The following is a 22,297-nucleotide window of genomic DNA, read 5'->3' on the forward strand; positions in this document are numbered from 1 at the left end:
CCCGCTGCGGAGCACAGGCTCCAGATGCAGAGGCTCAGCAGCCACGGCTCACGGGCCCAGCCGCTCCGCGGCATGTGGGATCTTCCCGGACCAGGGCATGAACCCGTGTCCCCTGCATCGGCAGGCGGACTCTCAACCACTGCACCACCAGGGAAGCCTAATATCTAATTTTTAAAGAGAAAAAAAAAAATGGTCATGAAGAACCTAGGGGCAAGACGGGAATAAAGAGACCTACTAGAGAATGGACTTGAGGATACGGGGAGAGGGAAGGGTAAGCTGAGACGAAGTGAGAGAGTGGCATGGACATATATACACTACCAAACGTAAAATAGATAGCTAGTGGGAAGCAGCCGCATAGCACAGGGAGATCAGCTTGGTGCTTTGTGACCACCTAGAGGGGTGGGATAGGGAGGGTGGGAGGGAGGGAGATGCAAGAGGGAAGAGATATGGGAACATATGTAAATGTATAACTGATTCACTTTGTTATAAAGCAGAAACTAACACACCATTGTAAAGCAATTATACTCCAATAAAGATGTTAAAAAATAAAAATAAATAAATAAAGAGAAAAAAATCATCCTGAGTACTATAAATGATGAAATACTGATGCTATGAGTAATACTAAAATTTTCCAAGAAACTTTAAAAATAATTTTAGTATTTCCCTCTTATAAATTTGTCCTAAAATCCACAAATATACCACAAACATCACCAATTAAGTCAAACATAAGTTAACATCATGTATTTTACGTAAGTCATTGAGTATCCATAAAAAATACATGTAGTAAAATGACCACTTTCTAAAAATCATAAACTACTACCTTTCCAAGTCAGTCTTTTTAAATCCTTGTACGCAGAAGAAACCTACTTCTCATTTCCTAATGTCATGTGTTCTTCTGTGTTGCTGACAGGAGGACAGTTCTTGGAACATGCTCACTCTGTCCACAATAGAACAGCCCATTTATCTGGCCTTCTCAGGAAGTGAGGTGCTCCACACAAATGACTTTTCCAAATAACTTATGCATAGCATGTTCTGTGCCAGATGCTTTTTTTTATTTTAATAAGTCACTGAGATATTGTTGCTTTTTACATGGTTGTTTTTCTTCATCAATAGAAGATACTGAATTGATACCGAAAATTTTCCTGGAAACTCCCTTAAGCAAACCCATTCTTAAGCCACACATGACTATGGTCTACATCTCCTTGGAGTCTTGCTGCCTCTTTTAGAGCCACATTGTGAGATGGGGCCACTCTTCTAACATGCTGTCAAACCAGAAAATTCCACCACCATTTTACATAAGCAGAACCTGAGGCTCTAAGGAACAGGACAAGTAAGTTGCCAAGATCACAGACCAGCCAGCGGTGGAGTCTGTTTGTTCTCAAGCCTATACTCCAACCTCTATGTTAGAATCAATAAATAAATACAGTTTTTAGCATCAGTTTTTTTAAAGGTATTAAATAAACATCACTAGGGCTTAAGTGAGAGTCCACTAAAGTGAAGTACATGCCCAGACCTGCACCGAATGAGGAGTCAGGAAAACTGCAGCCTGACAAGGTTGCTCTACAATTTATTTTGGGAGAAGGTGGTTAGCTGAATTGTGTCCTTCCGCCCCACCACCAAAATTCACGGTGAGGTTCTAACCTCCAGAATGTGACCATATTTGGGAAGGTCTTTACAGAAGGCATTAAAATAAGGTCATAAGGGTGGTCCTAATCCCATCTGACCTATGCCCTTGTAAGAAGAGGAAATTTAAACACAGACACAGAGGGAAGATGACGTGAAGACACAGGGAGATGACTTCGGCTGTCTACAAGCCCAGGAGAGAGGCCTCAGGAAAAAAGCAATCCTGCCGATGCCTTGATCTCAGACTTCCAGCCTCCAGAGTTGTGAGACAATAAATTTCTGTTGTTTAAGCCACCCAGCCTGTGGTACTTTGTTATGGCCGCAGCCCTAGCAAACTAATACAAGGGGCTTTTAAAAACTCTTTCAGGAGGCCCGGAGGTCTTCACCACCTCCTCTGGAGTGAAATAAGCCTATGATGTAAAGGAGGGAACTTACCATACAACAAATCTAAAAATATGTGGGCTATCATTTGTAGCGCTGTACATTATCTACCTAGGGTGGCGCCCTCTTTGTACCATTAGAAAAAAACTCATTTTGTTTTTTGACCTGGATTATCATGGTCCACATCACAATTGTCAGAAAATAAAGAGCTCTAGGAAGCTTCCACTCCGGGTAGTAGCTGAACACAGCTTATTATAAATTCCCTAACGCTTCACTTATTTTCCCTTCACGTTGTTTTTAGTACAAATGAAGAGTAAACAAACAAAGTCAGGAAGCAGTTAAATAAACAGGAAATCTGTGCTGCAGTGATAATTTTCACCATCTCAACAACTGTGACACAAAGAGCCAGATTTGGAGATTATCCTGGACTTGAACCTCTGCCTGTATCCAAGACAGAGTAACTGAGCAGGGAGCAGGACATCTATTGTGCAAGACCCTGATTCTCAAATGCTTTGGAGCCCAGCTTTAAATGCCAGTAAAAGAAAGAGATAGACTTGGTCATCTGGGAATGTCACTCCAATCGCAAGGAAACTGCTTGGGAGAAGAACTTAGTTTGAATCAATGGTTAACTTCAAGTCACCAGATTTTAAACATCTAAATATAGTCCCTGTCTGAGAGGATAATGGGATGCAGTGCTATATGGAAGGTAGGTAAGAAAAGCTAAAAGCACTTAACTTTGTAATGTTATTGTTAACAATAACTTATGATCCCATTTAATCTTCTCAGCACCTGGAGGAGGTAGGTACTTTTATTATCCCCATTTTATAGATGAGGAGACTGAAGCTTAAGGAAGTTAAGTAAATTACAGAAGCTCATGTAATAGTAAGCAGCAGCGCCAGAATTTGAACGAAGGTCATTCTGACTAGAAAGTTCGTGCTTTTAATGATATGCTGAGTCCTAATTTCCAAATAAGACCCATTATTTTAAACTTTCAAATGATGTTTAAATTACAGATAGCTCTAAAAATCATGAAAAATTATCCATTCAAATAGAGCTTGGGTAATTATCAAGGAATTCTCATTAAAAAAGGAAAATTTACTTTAGCAAAAGGGCTTTTAGAAGATTCTAAAATATATGTGAACCGTGGGAAATGAAGCGGAAATGGTGGAAGAAAAGCAGGGCATAGAGCTACTTAAAGTGTTTCTCAATAAAAAATTACACCAGTGGTAACCGAATCATCGGCTTAACTTTTCAGCACAGGGAAAGTGACCAAAGCCAAAGCTTTGAACACTTGTTTTGAAAGCGTGCCATTTATTCCATACCCTCTACCTCAGAAAAGGTAGCACTTACCTCTCTCTGAAAAAAATTCCAAGCATGAGTAAGCCAGCGGTATCTCGGTAAGCCATAATTTGTCATTCTGGCTTTCAAAGTGACCATGTCTGACCACTGTACTGGAACCTAGCGATAGAAAAGACAAAGTATCAACAACTGTAACGTGCAAACAGCCACATTCAGACACACATACATTCACAGATTCACACAAACACAATCACTCATAGACTCACCCACATACTCACACTTACTTGGAATGTACTGCCATTGCCCAACACTGCCTTAAATTTGTATTTGTTTGTGGCTTAAATTAAGCTCAGCGTTATTAAATACTTATCAAACAATCTCTACTTGTAGATTTTTGTACTAAATGAGGAAGTACTTCATATTAAGCAAAATAATGAGAAATCACTTAATGCCGATATCAAGTTCAAGGAAATCACAAGGAAAGCTGTGTGTTCTGTAGATACACCTATATGTTCTGTAGATACACCCGAGCTCCTCATAACAAGTGGTCCCTGCTGCAAAATGCCCTTTCATTTGAGTTCGTAATGCTATGAAATGGTTCTTTGAAGTGACTGCAGACTATGGTACTAAAATAAAGGGAGAAGAATTAAGGGAAAGAGTTCAGCTCAAGCCAAGCCTCACTCTAGAATAAGTCTGTAAACTTTTCAAAAAGTGGATTTTAGGGCTTCCCTGGTGGCGCAGTGATTGAGAGTCCGCCTGCCCATGCAGGGGACACAGGCTCGTGCCCCGGTCCGGGAAGATCCCACATGCCACGGAGCGGCTGGGCCCGTGAGCCATGGCCGCTGGGCCTGCGCGTCCGGAGCCTGTGCTCCGCAACGGGAGAGGCCACATCAGTGAGAGGCCCGCGTACCGCAAAAAAAAAAAAAAAAAAAAAGCAATATCAATAGTAGTTTAAAAATTCCTGGCCACAGAAAGTCTTCATTTTGTTCCTTTGTTAATTTTCTTTTTTATTACTTGGAAATGTACAATACAAAAGAAAACACCCCAACACCTGGGCACACAACTTTGTTCCCTAAATAATGGGCTGACTGGGTATACCGTGTGTTCATCTGGTTCCAACAAAGTTCAGAGAACTAACCAAAGTTCAAGCTATGCACTATAAATTCTTATTATCTCATATCCTTTTGAACATAAAATAAATAGAAGTGAAATAAACTCTCTAGAAATTTATAATCTGAAACAGTTAACATGATTGACAGATTTCCTCTAGAGAAGGAATGATGAATGGGAGGTGAACATGTATACAAAAAACAGAAATAATGGGAAAATAGGCTGCCTGATGCCCAATCTCTTGATTTGGTTATTAGAACAGTCTTATTTTTAAGTTATTTTCCAAAATAAATATAAGTTGTTTCCCACTTGTGACCACAATTGATCTGAAACCAAATATAGCAAGAAACACAGGCGGTCACTGAGGTTCGGGCACAAAATACAGTGCTCTGGCCATAAAGGAAAACACACATGTATTGGCTCCTTGTATGGAACAGAGAAGAGCACAAAGCCCATTCTATACAAAGTCTGGGTTCTGCAAAATTTCGCAGCTCATAAACTTTAACGGCACTTTTCATTCACGTTGCTATTAGTGCAAAGGCAATAACAAAAAAAAAAAAATTCTGACAAACGTTTTTCCTAAAGGACTACTTTCCACATTTCACTTTTAAACAGCCCTTGTTTTATCCTGGTGACTTAATGGGGGAAGATTTACACAAGCAAAACAGTGATGTATGCCTTCAGCGGGCACGGCAGTGTGCACCCATCTAGTACCATTGTGATACTAAAAAAATACTTGCAGATGGCCCCTTCACAGAATAGAAGCAAGTATCTAAAAAGTATCAATTCCTTTCTGTTTCCTCAAGTTCCTTAGAATTATACTAGAGTCAAAATATTTCCTTTCAAATACCTTAAATTAATTCATTTCAAACTTGTTATAATTTAGGAAATTTATCAAATATTAGTATGATATAAACACTGTTCAAGCCATTTTTTTAAATCCACTAGAAAGTAAACTCATTTTTAAAAACCTTTTAATTACCAAAAAGAACACAAAAGCTGAGATGAGGAGATCAAGAATTAATTATACAATTTACTACTCATTGCTTGAATGTTAAGGAGATCCATGTGTTTTTTGAAATTAGAAAAAATTAGTAAGACACCAAAACTGAGTCCCTGGAATCAATCACTTTTTCATTCCCTTAATATACCAAGTTTCTAGGGATGGTGTGAAAATACGATTCTCAAAGACAACAAGAGCATTCCTATTGTAAGAGGAGGTTTTGTTTTGAAGATAGTGTTTAACTTTATATTAAACTAGTTAGAACCTGCCCTGACTTTTCAATTTTTAATAGAGAAAAAAATAACCATAAATTCTCTCTTCTTACTAAGAGTTGTCACACATTGAAAGCATGAGTGTTTTCAGAGGGGTTCAGCTGTGTAGCAGTGCCAAAGCATCGTTTACATGTAGATTGAAGCATGTAGAGTACCCACTAGTCTGTAATTACCACTTAGCATTCAAAACAGTGTCACAGTACAGGAGCAGATTTACCATAGAATCTTTAATAACTGCATCAGTACCAGAGATGTCTTCAATTTTCTTACACAACTGCCAAAATGCCTCTCAGAAACAAATGTAAAAGAATCTGCTTCATGGGTGGTGGCGATGTGATGAATTGGGAGATTTTGATTGACATATATACACTACTATGTATAAAATAGATAACTAATAAGAACCTGCTGTATAAAAAATAAATTAAATTAAATTAAAAAAAAAAGAATCTGCTTCGCTTCTTAAGAGCTCTTAAATTTTAAAATGTTGAAGACTGACCTGGGGAACTTGCCACAAATGCAAATACTCAGTCGCTGCCTTTTCCTCTATTCCGATCTAGCAGCTTTGGCCTAGAGCCCTATAATGTGCATTTTAAAGAATCACCCTGGTGGACTCCTGCTGTAGACAGTCCAAAGACTACATGTTGGGGGAAAAAAAACATCATCTTCCTGAAACAGGATTACTCTACAAAGCTCACAGTGGAAGAATCTGACCTGCCACCACAAAAACAGCCAGACTTCACAGACATGCAAAGATGCTCAACCTCATTGATAATCAATGCACCAATTTTCACCAATGAAGTGAGCAAACATTAAATAAGTAATAATGCCCAATAGAGCAGAGCTGAAGTGTGAGTGGTATACCGAACATGACTGGTAAAATCTTAAGGCTAAGAAACTCTTATTCTCATTCATTCTAACACACACTTCTTAATTTGGAAGATGGTTTGGCTTGCTGCAAACAGAAGATACATGTTTCCTAGCCATCAGTGTACAGCTGCAGTCAGCATTTTATAAGGTTTTCATGTAGATTTTAAACTTTTCTCAAGTCCTGTTGCAAATGTGAATATTTCCTATTATACACTCAGAAGATGGTAAAATTATTTTAGAACATATATAATTTTCAGTCTATTATATCCATGTTTAAGCAATCTGTGGAATTAAAGATATATATAGGAATAGAGGAAATGAAAAATTACAAATTATGCTTTGGAACTATGCTTTAGACACAGAAAAGAAAATGCTACATTTCAGAAGTATTGGGAGTATTCATTGTTACCAGATAGCATGAACATTCAAATTAATAGTCATGTGCCTAACAACTCCAGAGTATCTGATTTAAAAGGCTGAACGAATATTGTTTCAGACTGTGGTTATATTCCATTTTGAACTCACCATAATTTCCTGCTCATATGTCCAAACACCACAAGCCAGTTCTACACAGAAAATGACAAGTAAACTTCCAAAATACTGTAGAAGAACAGAAAATGAATGCTGTTAGGATAGAATCAAAGTAAAATATGGTCATCAGAGACAAGCTAAATATTATTCAGTGTTGTTTATTCAAAGGACAAGAAAACGGAGGCACATGTTCAAGAAGCTCCCTCCCTTGGGAGCAGATGGGGAAAATTTCAGCAAATTTTGAGACATTGGCAGACAGCATTCAATACTCACCTAAGTGGGTCGTTTGGATGGTGCTTCATTTATCAAATGCTTTCATAATTAATTCACTCAATGGATAAGACTACCTCATTTTACAAATGAAGAAATTAATGTGAAAAGTATACAATAGGACTTGCTCAAGAACGTGCATAATAAAATAAATTTTGGAGCCCTAAAGGGACCACTGCAGCCATGTTCTTTGTGCTCTTCCTTGCCACTTCTCCAGTTGCGGAGGTCACTTTACAGAAGTAAACAGTAAAAGGGTGAGAAAGAATAGGTTCTCTGAAAGTTCACTAATTCCAGCAGAATTAAAACAACTCCACTGCTGTCATGAATCCTCCGCTCCATTTATGGTGCCAGTCAGGGTGGAAGGCTCGGGTAGTGATGATTATCGATTATTCCTCTTCACTGGAATGACAGCTCTATCAAGGGCAGAAATTTACCGTGTTCCTTGTCACAAAGTAGGTGCTCAATAAATTTTTTTTACATAATATATGAATAGATAAGAATATATGAAAACAAAGCAGAATGTGGTGTGGAGAAAAAGGAACCCTCCTACACTGTTGTGGGAATGTAAATTGGTGCAGCCACTATGGAGAGCAGTATGGAGGCTCCTTCAAAAACTAAAAATAGAGTTGCCATATGATCCTGCAATCCCATTCCTGGGCACATATCTGGAGAAAACCATAATTTGAAATGGTACATGCACCCCAAAGTTCATAGCAGTACTATTTACAACAGCCAAGACATGGAAGTAACCTAACCTGCCATCAACAGATAAATGGATAAAGAAATGTGATATATAATACAATGGAACATTAGCCACAAAAGAGAATGAAATAATTACACTTGCAGCAACATGAGTGGACCTAGAGATTATCATACTAAGTGAAGTAAGTCAGAAGTGAAGCATTTGTCTAAAGACAAATATCATATGCTTATATGTGGATTCTAAAAAAAAAATGATACAAATTAACTTATTTGCAAAACAGAACTAGACTTAGAGACATAGAAAACAAACATATGGGTACCAAAGAGGAAAGGGAGGGAGGGATAAATTAGGAGTTTGGAGTTAAAATATACATACTACTATATATAAAATAGATAACCAACAAGGACCTACTATATAGCACAGGGAACTCTACTCAATATTTTGCAATAACCTATAAGGGAAAAGAATCTGAAAAAGGATAGCTATATATATATGTATAACTGAATCACTTTGCTGTACACCTGAAACTAACACAACACTGTAAATCAACTATATTTCAATAAAAAAATTTAAAAAAAAGCAGAGTGATACAATGGAAAGAGACTGGGAGCTGCCTTGGACTGGGTGATCAGGAAAGGCCTCCATTTTTTTTTTTTTTTTTTTTTTGTGCAGTACGCGGGCCTCTCACTGTTGTGGCCTCTCCCGTTGCGGAGCACAGGCTCCGGACACATAGGCTCAGCCGCTCCGCGGCATGTGGGATCTTCCCGGACCGGGGCACGAACCCGTGTCCCCTGCATCAGCAGGCGGACCCTCAACCACTGCGCCACCAGGGAAGCCCTACGCCTACATTTTCTTTTTCAGGGAGCTCTGAGTCCTAGTCACCCTCGTGTTGATCACTGAACAGAGAATCACTCAGTCACTAGTTTAAGAGCTGGATCTGAGTGAGGCATCTATAAAACTTGGTGTTAATCCACAGTTTAAATAAAACAAAGCCAGCGAAGAATTAAGCAACAACTCCCGTTGAGCTCTGTTATGGCAGGTAGGGTACATACATATCACATTTCACTACAGAACCGTCTGCTGTCCTCAGCATTATTGAAACACGTGTATATCTCTCCTAATGACGTCAGTATGTGTCTGTCAAGTCCTTACTTTCCCAACACACGTGGTTGGCTGAGATGGTCTGTACCAAGCTAGTCTGCAGGGCAACTCACCCCTCTCCTCCATGAGTGCTGTCCTAGAACAGTGGAAAGAGCTCTGAATTTGGAGTCAGCAGACTGAAGTAACACACTGTGATCTCTGGAAAATCATTAAACTGCCCTGACTTCAGTTTGCTCATCTGTCTGATGAAGATAAAAATAAAGTCTTCTTCACTGTTATCATCTAGGCTGATTTGACACATGGGAAATTGTTTCGGAAAATTTAAAATTTTGAATTTGTAAAGCATTATACAAATGCAATTCTGAACTCATTTGTGAAATACAATTCAATATGGACTTGCCCTTTCTTCCTGGATTTGACCTTCATTCCCTACAGTGTGCCGCAGTTTCTTCTTCATCATTGTTTTCCAGTATCTCATCTCTTGTTCTTTACCATTTTACCCTTCTCCTTCCCCTTGTGTGTCAGGGTATCTCTGTCTCCTGTATATCAAGCTTCAGAGGCTTCAGCTTTTAAACCAGTCGGCTGCCTCACCCACAATTCACTGCGCTCACTAACCTGCCAGACCATCGGTTCTGGCTGGCAGGGATCTTGTTCGTAAACATTATTTTATTCCCAGTGCCGAAGCAGGACCTGTCACACAGCAGGTATTTAATAAATGTCAGTGGAAATAATGATCAGCTTACCAACTGAAAAAACCAATTTCAGGTTTCCCTGAATTTCTCTGACTAATTTGAGCTCTGAGTTTCTTGTTAACATTTGACTCCCCTTGACTTTGCTTACACATTTCTGTACTACATTGCCTCTCTGTTTTACTGTGTGTCTTTCTGGAGGATTATAGTATGATAGTCCAGTGTGCCTTTAAACATATAAGACAATTTACATAGTTAAGGATCCATATGCAGACTCTCCCCATCTTTCCTGAGCTACTATCAACTGAACATTTTAAATAAATAAAGCCTGAGAAAGTGTTTATACAAGGGACTTAGAATGCAATTATTTGCATTAACAAACTATTTTATTTGCTTTAAAAATTAGTTGATACAGACTTTCTTAAAACAGCTAAGTTCTTCTACTGTAATTAAACTAAAATTTGTGTTCTATGAATAAGTTTTATCCCTAAATATATGTTCATGCAAAAACTGCATCAAGTAAGGCAAGCTGATAATAAGATATACCCTCAAAATGATGCAATTAATTAGTGATTTTTTTTCACCAAATCTCTCAAGCCGAGAATAATTACCTTTCAGTTCAGAAATGAGTGTCCTTACTGATTTAGATAACAGAAGATTAGATAAAACACTGTAGGTGAAATTGCTTTGTTGACTTTTTTCAACTATACAAATGGAAGAACATGAGCTTTGAAATAAAATAGACCTGGCTTCAGATTCTGGCTCCTTTACATACCAGTTGGATGACCTTGAGCAAACCACTAAGCCTCAATTTCCTCATCTGTCAAATGAGAGTGTTAAAATTACCTTGCAGTGTTGCACTAAGGATTCAACCAGGTAGAGTGCTGTCCCACAGGAAGCATTACCTAAAGGGTAGCCACTATTAACCATATTGTAGTATCTATTAGAATATAAACTCCATGAGTACAAGAGATATTATGTTTTAAATACTTAACATACTGCCTGGCATAGAACATGTACTCAGTGAATATTTCTTGAATGGATGTAACTATGACTGGGGGATGACAACAAGTAAAACTGTTCATTTCCTCCTAAAGACTGTTAGCGTCACTCACTCTAAAGAGTCTTCTAAACCCACAAGTTATTTGGTAAAATCTTTAGTAAAATCCCTGTCCAGTGAGAAAATAGCTGGTATTTTTCAAAAGATCTTTATTAGGAAACGAGGGCAGGAAGGGCGTGGAGGGTGGGAAACCAAATTCTTTTTTAAAAATACTGAAATCAATTCGTCTGTTATTTTAAATAAAGCGTTGGCCACAGAATGGCAAGAATGGCACAGTTTAACTAGTCCCTTTGTCCCCTGGATGTATTTGAGGAGGAACGTAAAGGCATGAAATCCCACCTTCCTATTTAACCCTTGGTGACTTGTAAGTCAATGCATCCTCCAGTAGAAATAAGGGGGATTCATTTCCCGTATTAAAGATTATTTCATCTCATTATATGTGTACAGACAAAAGAATAAAATCTCCAGGAGGTCTTTTCTGAAAGAAACATTCATTTATAGAAATGAGCTGCTTCCCTGACACCTCCCCCACTCCCCAGGATCTCCCACTAAAGAAAGTAGATTAAACACACGCCCTTATCCCTTCTCCCTGTTGAAGTTTCACTAAAACAATAAAGGGATATTTTAAAAGACATAAACCCAGAGATAAAGGAAAAGGGAAAGAAGACAATAGCAAGTATATTTGGGAAGGTACAAAACAAACAGTTGAGTAGCAAATTTCTCAGCAGTCCCCCAAAAGCTGAATGCTTAATCGGTAGTGGAGAAAGTAGGGAACAACCTGATTCACGTACAGAGTCCCTCCAAATGCTTAGGTGCTGGAAGCCCTGGATACTTGCAGAAGTGGGTGAAAGTAGGGCTAAAAAAAGGATGATTTGTTGAAAACTTGTTTAGGAAGAAGTTAGAGCCCTCAGGTCCCCTCCCCTACATTATGTAGCTGGGTACTATCCACCCCTACCAGTAAAGAAGTTAGGGGTTATTCTGTGGAACCAGTAAAACAGTCTCAGGACTGGGGACACTAGGTATAGTTGAGGATAAAGCAGAATATGGGAAACAGAATTGGAGTTCAAATTTAAGTACCTTTTCCGCAGAGGTTCAAAACCAAAAGAGCATTGGATTTCTCAATAAAATATTGGAAGCTAGAGGCAGCAGGAGGATGTCTTCAAAATTCTGAGGAAAAAAAATGATTTCCAACCTATAATTCTATAGCCATTAGAATTAACATGGATGGACCCGGAGATTATCTTACTAAGTGAAGTTAAGTCAGACAGAGAAAGACATGTATGATATCACTCCTATGCGGAATCTAATTTTTAAGAAACGACACAAATGAACTTATTTAGAAAACAGAAACAGACTTGCAGATATTGAAAACAAGCTTATGGCTGCCCAACGGGAAATGTGGGGTGAAGGGGTAAATCAGGAGCTTGAGATTAACATACACATATATACGCTAATATGTATAAAATAGATAACTAATAAGAACCTGCTGTATAAAAAATAAAGAAATAAAATAAAATTCAAAAATAAATACACTACTTATATATAAGATGGATAACCAACAAGGACTTACTGTATAGCACAGGGAACTCTACTCAATATTCTGTGATAACCTGCATGAGAAAAGAATCTGAAAAAGAATGAATATATGTATATGTAGAAAGGAATCACTTTGCTGTACACCTGAAACGAACACAACATTGTAAATCAACTATACTCCAATAAGATTAAAATTTTTTAAAAAAAGGAATTAACCTGTAAGGGTATTTAAAGCCATTTTTAGGCATGCAGGCTTTTTAAAAAATGTATTTCCTATGTATGTTTTTCAGGAAACTACTGGAAGATATGCGACCTCAAATGAGAGACTAAACAGAGTAGGACAATGACTTGGATTCCAGGAAACAAGGGATCTAAAACAAAAGGGAGGCAAAGGAAATCTCAGAATGGTAGTAAAGGGGATATCTCGTGACGGCAGCAACTTCAGCAGTCTAGACTGGAGTGGGTCTAGAACGTGCTGAGAGATTTCTTAAAAAAAAAAAAAAATCATCGATAGAATACCCCAAGTATTTGAATATATGAAGAGAAAACGTACATCAGGGGAAGTTTAGAGTTGATTTAGACAGAAAAACATAGAAAACAAGGAGAGTTACGAATTCCAAAAAAAAAAAAACCCAAAGTATTATTCCAGAAAGAAAAAAGTAAACCTGGTAATTTACCTGGCCCATCTGTGAATAACATTTACATAGTCATGAGCATGTAAACACTGTTCTAACCAAAATGATAATATATCTGTGTCGAGCTGAGAGAGGAAGTATGCATGGGGCGGGGCTGGAGGGTGGTGCGGCACTGAGGGCAGGAAAAGATACCAGTTCCTCATCTTGCACAGACGTCAATGGATAGGGCTTAAAACTAAAAGAATGAGAAGAGTTAGATAAATATGTGATTTAGAGATATGGAAGTAAATTCCAAGGGAATCTGCAAAAAACAAAAATTGAAAGCAGTTGCCTCTTTCTTAGCAGTGGAAAATGATAAAGGTAGAGGACTACTATTTTTCATAAGAAGTATTTTGGAATTAAATTTACTCTACATTTTGTGTATGAAGCACTCTGATAAAAGTAAAAATAAAATTAAAACAAACAATAGCCCTGCCCCGAAGACTCGACAATCAAGAGGAAGACGCTGGTAGCTGGAGGATTTTATATGTTTTACACAGAAGAGGTTATTCAAAAAGGCTGAAAGTTATAAGTAGCCCAATTACACTTCATGGTTATTGGGAGTAAAGGAGGGGGTGGCAATTGGAAACTTATACTCAGGTGCTGTCATCCTTTTCCTAAATGTACCTTCAGTAGCTGGAAATAGGGATTCCGTAACAAAATGCAAAAAGTTTATATTTAAATGTGATTTACAGACCCGCCCCCCACCCCCACCCCAGAGGTCTCTTTCACTAGACCCTATTTGGAAATTTGAATGTCTCTTGCAGTATTGCTCATAAAACTACACAGGCAGTCTGCTCAAATCAATGTGAGCTGGATTATTTTCCAACTTGGAGAATTCACTTCAGTCACAAAATTTTGAAGTTTAGAACTCTATGTTATGGGCAATTTCGTTCAAGGAGGGAGGCTTGGATTTAGTTTATTTGCTCAAGAAACACACGTGTTTGTATATATAATCAAGTATTGTGAGTATACAAAATTAAAAGTATATAAAAAGTATGTAAAAATCAAGTATTCTTATAGGTATATATGTGTATGTGCAAATGTATGTATGTACATTTATTAGGTCAAAGGTATATATATACATTGTGTAAGTTATTCCCCAAAACATATTACAAAAATATCATTAGCTGTATGTTTGAAAAGAGAAAATGGAGCTAGGTACATTGAGAGGCAACAGAACACTAAGTTTGTCAGAGCATAGTTCCTGGATTCAGATCCCAGCTCTACCACTTCGTAGTTGGGCAAATCACTTAACCTTTCTGTGTCTCCGTGTCTTCATCTATAAAGTGGAGATAACAATCGTGGCAACCTTATAGTATAGTTGGGAGAATTTAATGATCCAATACACATAAAGCACATACAATAGTGGCTGGCACATAGTACATATTATATCACGGATGTTGGCAGTGGTGTTAGCAATACCTCACGATCCATCATCTATAGACTCCCCCACTACTGAACACAAATGCACACAAGTATATGTTCACACAGGTATTTACAAAACCTTTCTTGTCTTTGAATTAAAACACCTACATTCCCATCTCTGACCTTTTCCAGTAGGGAAAAAAAAAAAAAAAGACTACCAGTAATATCAAAATTTTAAGGATGGCAAAAAAATTCCTTTTTCCCTCCTCCAAATAATGCCTAATTAAAGGCACAAATGCTGCTTTAACTACTATATCAAATTCCTTGACACTTTATCTCAGTAATTCCAGCTCTTTTTATGTTTTGACCTTACATTAAATCAGTCAGATCAGCTTCTTTTAAAGTTAATAGTAAAATTAACTTTTGTTCTTATTCATATCTTACAATTTTCATAATGAAATATATTGAACTTTCATAAAAACACTAATAAATGAAATAAGTATTACTTATGTACTGTTAATAATTGATTTAATAAAATTTCAAAGAAAGTAATGTTTCTTTTGTACAAAATATTTCAAATAATTTTCACTTTGGGGAAAATAGATTTATTTAAAATTTTTCCTTTCTAACTTCTATCAATCTAATGAAAAGAAGAAAGCAATCTGCCCTAACAAAGCCAATCAATTTATTGAGAATATTAAACTTTATAAGCAGTTGAGAAGTATAGGAAAAGATACTTTCAATTACTAAGAGCTTTTTAATAGGAACTATGTTCTATTGATATAAAACTTATCCTCATCATATCCAGTCTTATGGATAGAGGACTCTGCGATATATACTATCTAAAGGAAACAAAAAATCCTATATCCAACCTACGATAAATAGACAAAACAGTTATTCTCCAAACTGTTTTCCTGTATAAATGCCATCTGGAAAAGAATTTTTACATTAACACAAAATTGTAATGTCTTCCACGAAACACTTACATATATAAATTTCTCTGTGTGAGCAAAGCAGATAATAAACCACATATCACAGAACCTCCTCAGTGAGAATATATTTCACTGGGTGAGAAGTAAAAAGTATAAACACTGTAAAAGTTATTTTAATCTGCTAGTCTCTTAATTCATAACTAAAAACTCAGATTGTTTTCTCATAAGTAACATTCAACATAATTTAAAACCACAAAAGTCAGATTTGCTTATCTTGGAACATTAATACAACCTGAGACTCACCTCTCCACAAATAAAAACTATTTCAAAATATAACATACTTTACTGGACATTTGAATATTTTAAAAACACGGTGCCTTTTGACTCCTACCTACGTGCTACATAACCAACTCTTTTAATAAACAAAAAGTTTGATGAAAGGCCTGCATTCACTAAATGATAAATGATAAACTCCAGTCTCTACCCTGTCAAATGCTAAACTCTGCAAGCTTTCAGTGCTAAGTATCTCTATGTCAGTTGTTTATTTTTCCTTTCCCAGTGATTGGAGGTTTAAAAATATTATATTACTTAAAGTTAGTAAATAAGAGAATTCCAGTGCCAAATATTTGTACAAGATAATGGAACGGCTGACATTCTGTTAAGAATCCACCGGGACTAAACTACTAACAGTCCAAGAGCACTTGTGCTTAGAACACACGTCCACACAAAGCCTCTGTTTTAGCCAAGTCTCAAAACGATGTCATAGCAGACACAGGCTTGGTACTTTCTGAAGGCCAACTATTCATCATGTTCTGTGTGTCTTTACAAAATTTTCCAAGAAAAGGCAGCATTAAATTTCCTTTCATTTAAGAATTATAAATGAGATGAGTTCAGTCTAATTTAGAAAAAGCTAGAACTATAAACCAGTTTTTGAAGAAACAAAGTCTTGGCATTCCTGAGCCCATGCAGAAAGGTGAGCTAAAGTAAGAAAGTATCGGTATGCTGTGGTCCTTTGTTCATGCTTACATTTGAATAAATACATAGAAGCATCTTTGTAATAATGTATCTTAATTTACTCCCCTTTTCCAATTTATTTACACGGGTAATTTGTTGAGCTAGTTTCTCTATCAAAGATGTTGGTGAAGTTCAGATTAATAAGCTTTTACTTCACACGCTGTTCAAACTCTGAGACAGAGAAACGTATTATGCCAAAATCAGAGGGACTTAGCCAGGGGCCACGGGTTCTCGGGGGCAGAGATGTATATTGTGACAGGTAACACGTTAAGGGTAAGGCAATAAAGCAACTGGACACGCTAGACAGGTCACCATGTATAAAGCTTCTGTTGCTTTGTAAGCCAGGTCAGCTAAAGTCTGCATGCTCGGCCCCATTGCAAAAGATTTACAGGGTGTTTCTGGTCTCGGAAGAGGTTGTTTCTATGTATTACTGGGCTATTCCTCAGAACGCAAGACAGGAGTCCCCATCACCAGAACCTCGGCAGGAAAGTACAGAGGAAGTACCCTAAGCAACACAGTCAAAGAACACCAGACTCAATTTTGATCCAACTCATGCCTCTCAGACGCAAACGCGGCCAGATACCTCACAAACACAAGAGGAGTGAGTTCATTACCACCGGCGTCTTTAGGACAACATCATTTACAAGACAACAGATTAGGAAATTGGAAATTTTAAAGGATTTTATTAGGTAGGAAGGGAATTCATACTTTAATATCTGCAATAACTTTTGAATCATTCTATAACTATATTTGTGAAAGTATCTTCTAAATCACTTTCTTTTGTTTTACCTTTATTTTCAGACAAGATATACATTTTAACTTACCTTTGTACATTCTCCAGAAAAACCTCAAACCTATTTGTTAAAAGAGTATTAAAGGGAAATCTTTCCATTAAATTTTATAAATCCACGAATACAAATATTTATTATAAGTGAAGAGGTTCATTCTTTTTTTTCTTCTTGATAAATCTATTCCAGCAAAAACACTTTCTTCCTGAACCAAAAATATGTATTTTCTTTTTTAAAATAATAAAGTAGAAGAACACAAGCTGATCCACAGTCATGCTTAATGTTCAAAGAAAGAAAACCATATGTGAATAATGATAAAATCACTAAATTGTCACCAAAGTTGCCCAAACATCAGTAATTCAGTCTAATTGGTAGAAGGAACAATTTGAATTAAATAGCATGAATTACAGATCAATTTTAGAGAAATGCTTGCTTGTTACAACAAATATTTTAGCTATAAGAATATTGAAAATTGATAAGCAGATCCTTAAAGACCTGCTTTTATAAACAGATTAATGATGATTTGAAAGGAGCATATCCATTATCTGTAGGTAAGTGCTTCTAACATGCTTAAAAAGTTTGTTCTCAAACAAGTTAAGCGGTTCTACAACAATCCTCTGCTACTAGTCAATTGTTTATGGAACGTTTTTTTCCCCTGAGCCTGGGAAATTGTGGCAGCATTCCAAAGAACTACTGTTCTAACCATTCCACAAGAGCCCTTGGCTGGCTGGTCTCCCTAAGGGCATCCTAGCCCCACACCCAGTTTCCTGGTGCCTACTTTAGCTTACTAACTATAATTTTGCTATTAAACCTGAATTAAATACATCCAGATTAATAAAATTTTGTTTACAACTGGGAAAAAAATTCTAAAGCATTAGCTAGACTGCCCCACCTGAAAACCTTTATTCCTTCATCAGTAAAGGCACATTGTTAGAATAAAATACGTCTTCCATTCTCTCTTCCATCATTAAAAAGGGTTCTCTAAATGTGAAGCCCCCTTAGCCCAGAATGGCAGGACCAGGTAGCTATCTTCTCCCAGGTAAATGAGAAAAAGGCCCAGAAGAAAGCAAGAACAGACACTGCTTCCTGGGTTATGTAGCAAAAGAGATATCCCATCACTCTGCAGCTCCCAAAACTTCACACTGCAGAGTATGTGCACAAGATATATTCAAGACATCTCCATAATTTGGCCCTAGGTCACACAGCCAAGTCTCAGCCTTGTAAGACTGGCACACGTCTATCCAATGACCTACACATGTCCTTTGCCAAGCACTCCATGAGCTTCTGAGTCTTTTCACAACTGCTCCCTCCACTAGCCTTTCAATTCCTCAAAGTCCCTTGCTTCCCCTGCAAAGGCCCTTCTCCCACCTCTGCCCATGAATCACCAGCCACCCAAATTCTGCCCTCCCCCTCAGATCTCAGTTCAAATGATTCCTCATGTCATTTTATTAAATGCTCTTGGTAGAACAAGGCTATCTATTGTTCCTTACAGTTCTTTTAAAGTACTTTAATAACACAAAAGAGAACTTTTAGAATTAAAATATTTTAATTACAAAAGGCAAACTTCTCCAAACTTGTTAAAAGTTATCAGTCTGTGTCTTCAACTCGGCTGTGTAAACCCTGCACAGAACCTGAAAATTTATAATATTTTAAATGCTTGTTTCCTAGAAGAGGCACTGAAAAGATTCATATTTTTACTTAACTAGCAACAATTCTTACATTGGCACGTATCATCTAATAAAATTCCAACTTTCTTAAAGATGTTTCTAAAATGTCTTCATGGTTGTAACCATATTGCGGAAATTTGTAGTTTCCAAATTTTAAAGATTTAAAACTAAAATAATGGTAACCTAAAGAAAGTTCAGGGATAATCACTTATTTCTGAATAATTCAAATATAGTGCTTAAGAGGAATACTAAGTGATACAACTACAGTGTTTATACATTTTAAATAAAATTTAAATTAGTGTTTCTGTCATGTGAGCTGAGAAGATTCATCTTAATCTGAGCACATAATTGGAGCCTGTAATAACCCTTTATCTGAATAAAGGGGGAAATGGGGACTTCCCTGTTGGTCCAGTGGTTAAGACTCCATGCTTCCACTGCAGGGGGCACAGGTTCAATCCCTGGTCAGGGAACTAAGATCCCACATGCCAGGCAGCGAGGCCAAAAAAAAAAAAAATCCCTGCTATGAATAAAGGGGGAAATATATGGATCACAATTCTGAAAAAGTAGGTGTTTTTAATTTAGGAAATTTCATGAAAAAAACCTTTAATTCATAAGCTATTATTTAGTCATCAAATTCATCAGATATTGCATATTAAGTAAATATTCAACATCATTTTTCTATACAGGTTTTCTGAAAGCTACTTTCCTCATTATAGCTTAAGCGACTTAATTCTCTCGTCTTCTACATGTGTCATTTGCTTGTCTATTGATTTAACTCTGTTTCCTGAGTCATCTAGACACTGATATGATTTTGAATGAATAGCTACTGTTTTACCTTGGCCAAAGGAAGTCAATAGGTGTTGGACCCAGATGTGAAAGCAAAAACTCTACACAATTGCTGAATTAACCTCAAGGTAGCATTTGCTGAACCTGTAACCAGCATCCACAGTAGAATCACCCCTTCAGAGCACGTGCTGCCTGAGAAATATCTGTCACTGAACTCTGAACAGACTAGGGATATTCACCAAATCAATGGGTATAGATTTATATGGCTTATATTTAACCAAAGCTATCGCAAATATATATAATAAGAAACAATATATAACAAAGCTTAAAATGCGTACCATGACAGAGTATACCTAAATTATACCAAAGTCAGAAATACAAAACCTTGAGCCATTCATACTTCAAACCCTAAAGGAAGCAAAAAGTCCAAAGAACACTCAAGATCCTGTCACAAAGACCCACCACTAAGGGCATGAATATCATGACATTTCCTTTTAGAGACGTCTGCTTGTGTGCTTTTCTGGGGTATAATTAGAGACAGTCAAACCAACATCACTGAAGAAACAGAAAGGTTAATGGAACTCTGTCCTGGGCTTTGTGTGCATACAAAACCGAGATGTGCAAGCTGAGCCTCCGGATGCAGAAATGCCTACATCATCTTCAGTTTCCTCTGATTGAAATTTTTGTGAGTTTAACAACTAAATTTTAAAGCTATAGCTCTAAAAGAATTCTAGTTAACATGTCAAAATAAAATGCTTATATTGAAGGGATATGTTTCTATTAGATGAAAAACGCATACATATTGAATAATACCCCGTTTCCTCATGTCAAGTAATACAAACATTACTATCATGTGCAAAAATTCTATCTCAGCAAAGTCTGCTGAATTCAGCTGCCTTCCACTCAGTCCTCAAACTCTAGTCTTAGTCTAGACCCCGTGCATGGCTTCCAAAGACTAGGGTATAACCACTAACCAGCCTTCCCAATGCCTCCAGCCCTTAATGTTACCATTTCATTAAATGCTGGAAACACCCATTGACTCTCTATAGTCCAAGGGATAACATCAGACTCTCCTACAAAGACCTTCATGGTTGGACTACTTCATGCGCTTTTCACTGACACCATAGTTACACGGAACTTCTAAGTTTTGCCTAAACTTGCCATGTTCTTTCACTCTTCTGTATCTTTGCACATACTCTTCATGTGGCTTCCCTCCTCCACCAGAAAACTCTTACACATTTTCAACATCCAGCTCAAATAAAGACTCTCCTGCCAAACCTACTGGAAATCTCCAACCGCTCCTTGTTCAGGGTTCCCACACTAATTTATTTATAACCTTAATACTGTATCATGCTGTGATATTTTCTTTGCAGTCGCCCATTTCATCTTTGTATCTCATGTCTATCACAGACTGAGTACTCAGTATATGTTTACAGAGGGAAAAAGGAAAGAGAGGGGAAGGACAGAGGGCAGAAAGGGAAAGAGAAGTTGTTTGATTCTTGGACGGGATAAGGGAGAACGATGGTCGAATTTTTAGAGTTCCTTCCTTAATAAGGACATTAAAAGATTATATTTTTAAAAGTTGAATGACTACTGAATACCTTGGATTACAGATGAAGCATATTTAAGTTTTATAGAAATAGTGCCAGTAATTAATTAAATGTATTCCAGTCACTGGGTGTTGGAATGAAACACGTATAGACACAGAGCATAAGTTGAATCTGAATGCTAATGAAATAAGCTAGCAGTGTGTATCTTCAGGCATCCTACTTCCCCTCAGGTGTAAAATAAGTCTAACCATATAAAGTTGCTATAAGTGTTTTCTGAGAAAACAGAGTGAAACTCTGGGTAGATGCTGAACATGCAATCAATGATATGATGGACTTTGATTTAGAAATAAAGGTGCTAGGCTATCAACCAAAACTATAAATAGCAAATAATAAAGATATTTAACTTAATAATTTAATTTTAACTTAATGGGTTATAAGGAGCTGTATAATTATTAAATGTATAACTACTTAAAAGAAAGACTTAAACAGAGTTAGTAGAAAATTAACTACTATTTAAAGATATTCCTGTTTTGCATTATGATTTTAAATAACAGAAAACTGAGGATGGTTAATTTCTCCATGGCCATTAAAAACGTACTTGATTTCTCTTAAGAGAATCATTTCAAATCTGGTTCAACCACTGGATATTTTAAGAAAGCTTTAAAAGTGCTTCCACACAATCACTAGCTATGTGCAAATTCTCTGGGATAATAAAAGTGAAAAAAAAGAAAAGAAAACCTTCCCTTTTAAATACAAGGTACTGATCTTAAACATGTAAGGCGCAGGCAACTTAATTTCTGACCAGTGGCTGACAAGTTGTGGTTTGCTGACAGCCGAGCATATATTAGCATCACTCTCTGACAAATGACGATCTCCTGATGGTGACATTCAGCTGTTGTCGATATTGTAAACATGTCTGTTCAATCTGTTTACATTCCCCCTGAGCTGGCACTGCTTTCCTAATGCCTCTGTTAATAGCAAGGTAGAACTGCAATAACAAATGAATTTCATTTAGTCTACAGCTAAAAGCCTTGGGAAGTACCCATCTAAAGCTTGAAACGAATTTCCATTTA

The 22,297-nt window shown here is 37.0% G+C and overlaps 1 protein-coding gene across 1 annotated transcript in view; it reads right to left on the reverse strand.

Moving 5' to 3' along the window:
* TSPAN12 (tetraspanin 12) overlaps nucleotides 1-22,297 on the reverse strand; it is a 65,130-nt gene that overhangs the window by 20,239 nt on the left and 22,594 nt on the right. The window contains exons 6-7 of the mRNA XM_029234182.1: nucleotides 7,081-7,155; nucleotides 3,355-3,462 (exon numbers count right to left, since the gene is read on the reverse strand). Coding sequence (XP_029090015.1) covers nucleotides 3,355-3,462; nucleotides 7,081-7,155 — 183 coding nt within the window. The remainder of the gene's footprint in view (nucleotides 1-3,354; nucleotides 3,463-7,080; nucleotides 7,156-22,297) is intronic.

Source organism: Monodon monoceros, unplaced genomic scaffold (assembly GCF_005190385.1).
Source record: "Monodon monoceros isolate NGI ecotype Baffin Bay Population unplaced genomic scaffold, NGI_Narwhal_1 Super_Scaffold_2, whole genome shotgun sequence".
Classification (NCBI taxonomy): domain Eukaryota; kingdom Metazoa; phylum Chordata; class Mammalia; order Artiodactyla; family Monodontidae; genus Monodon; species Monodon monoceros.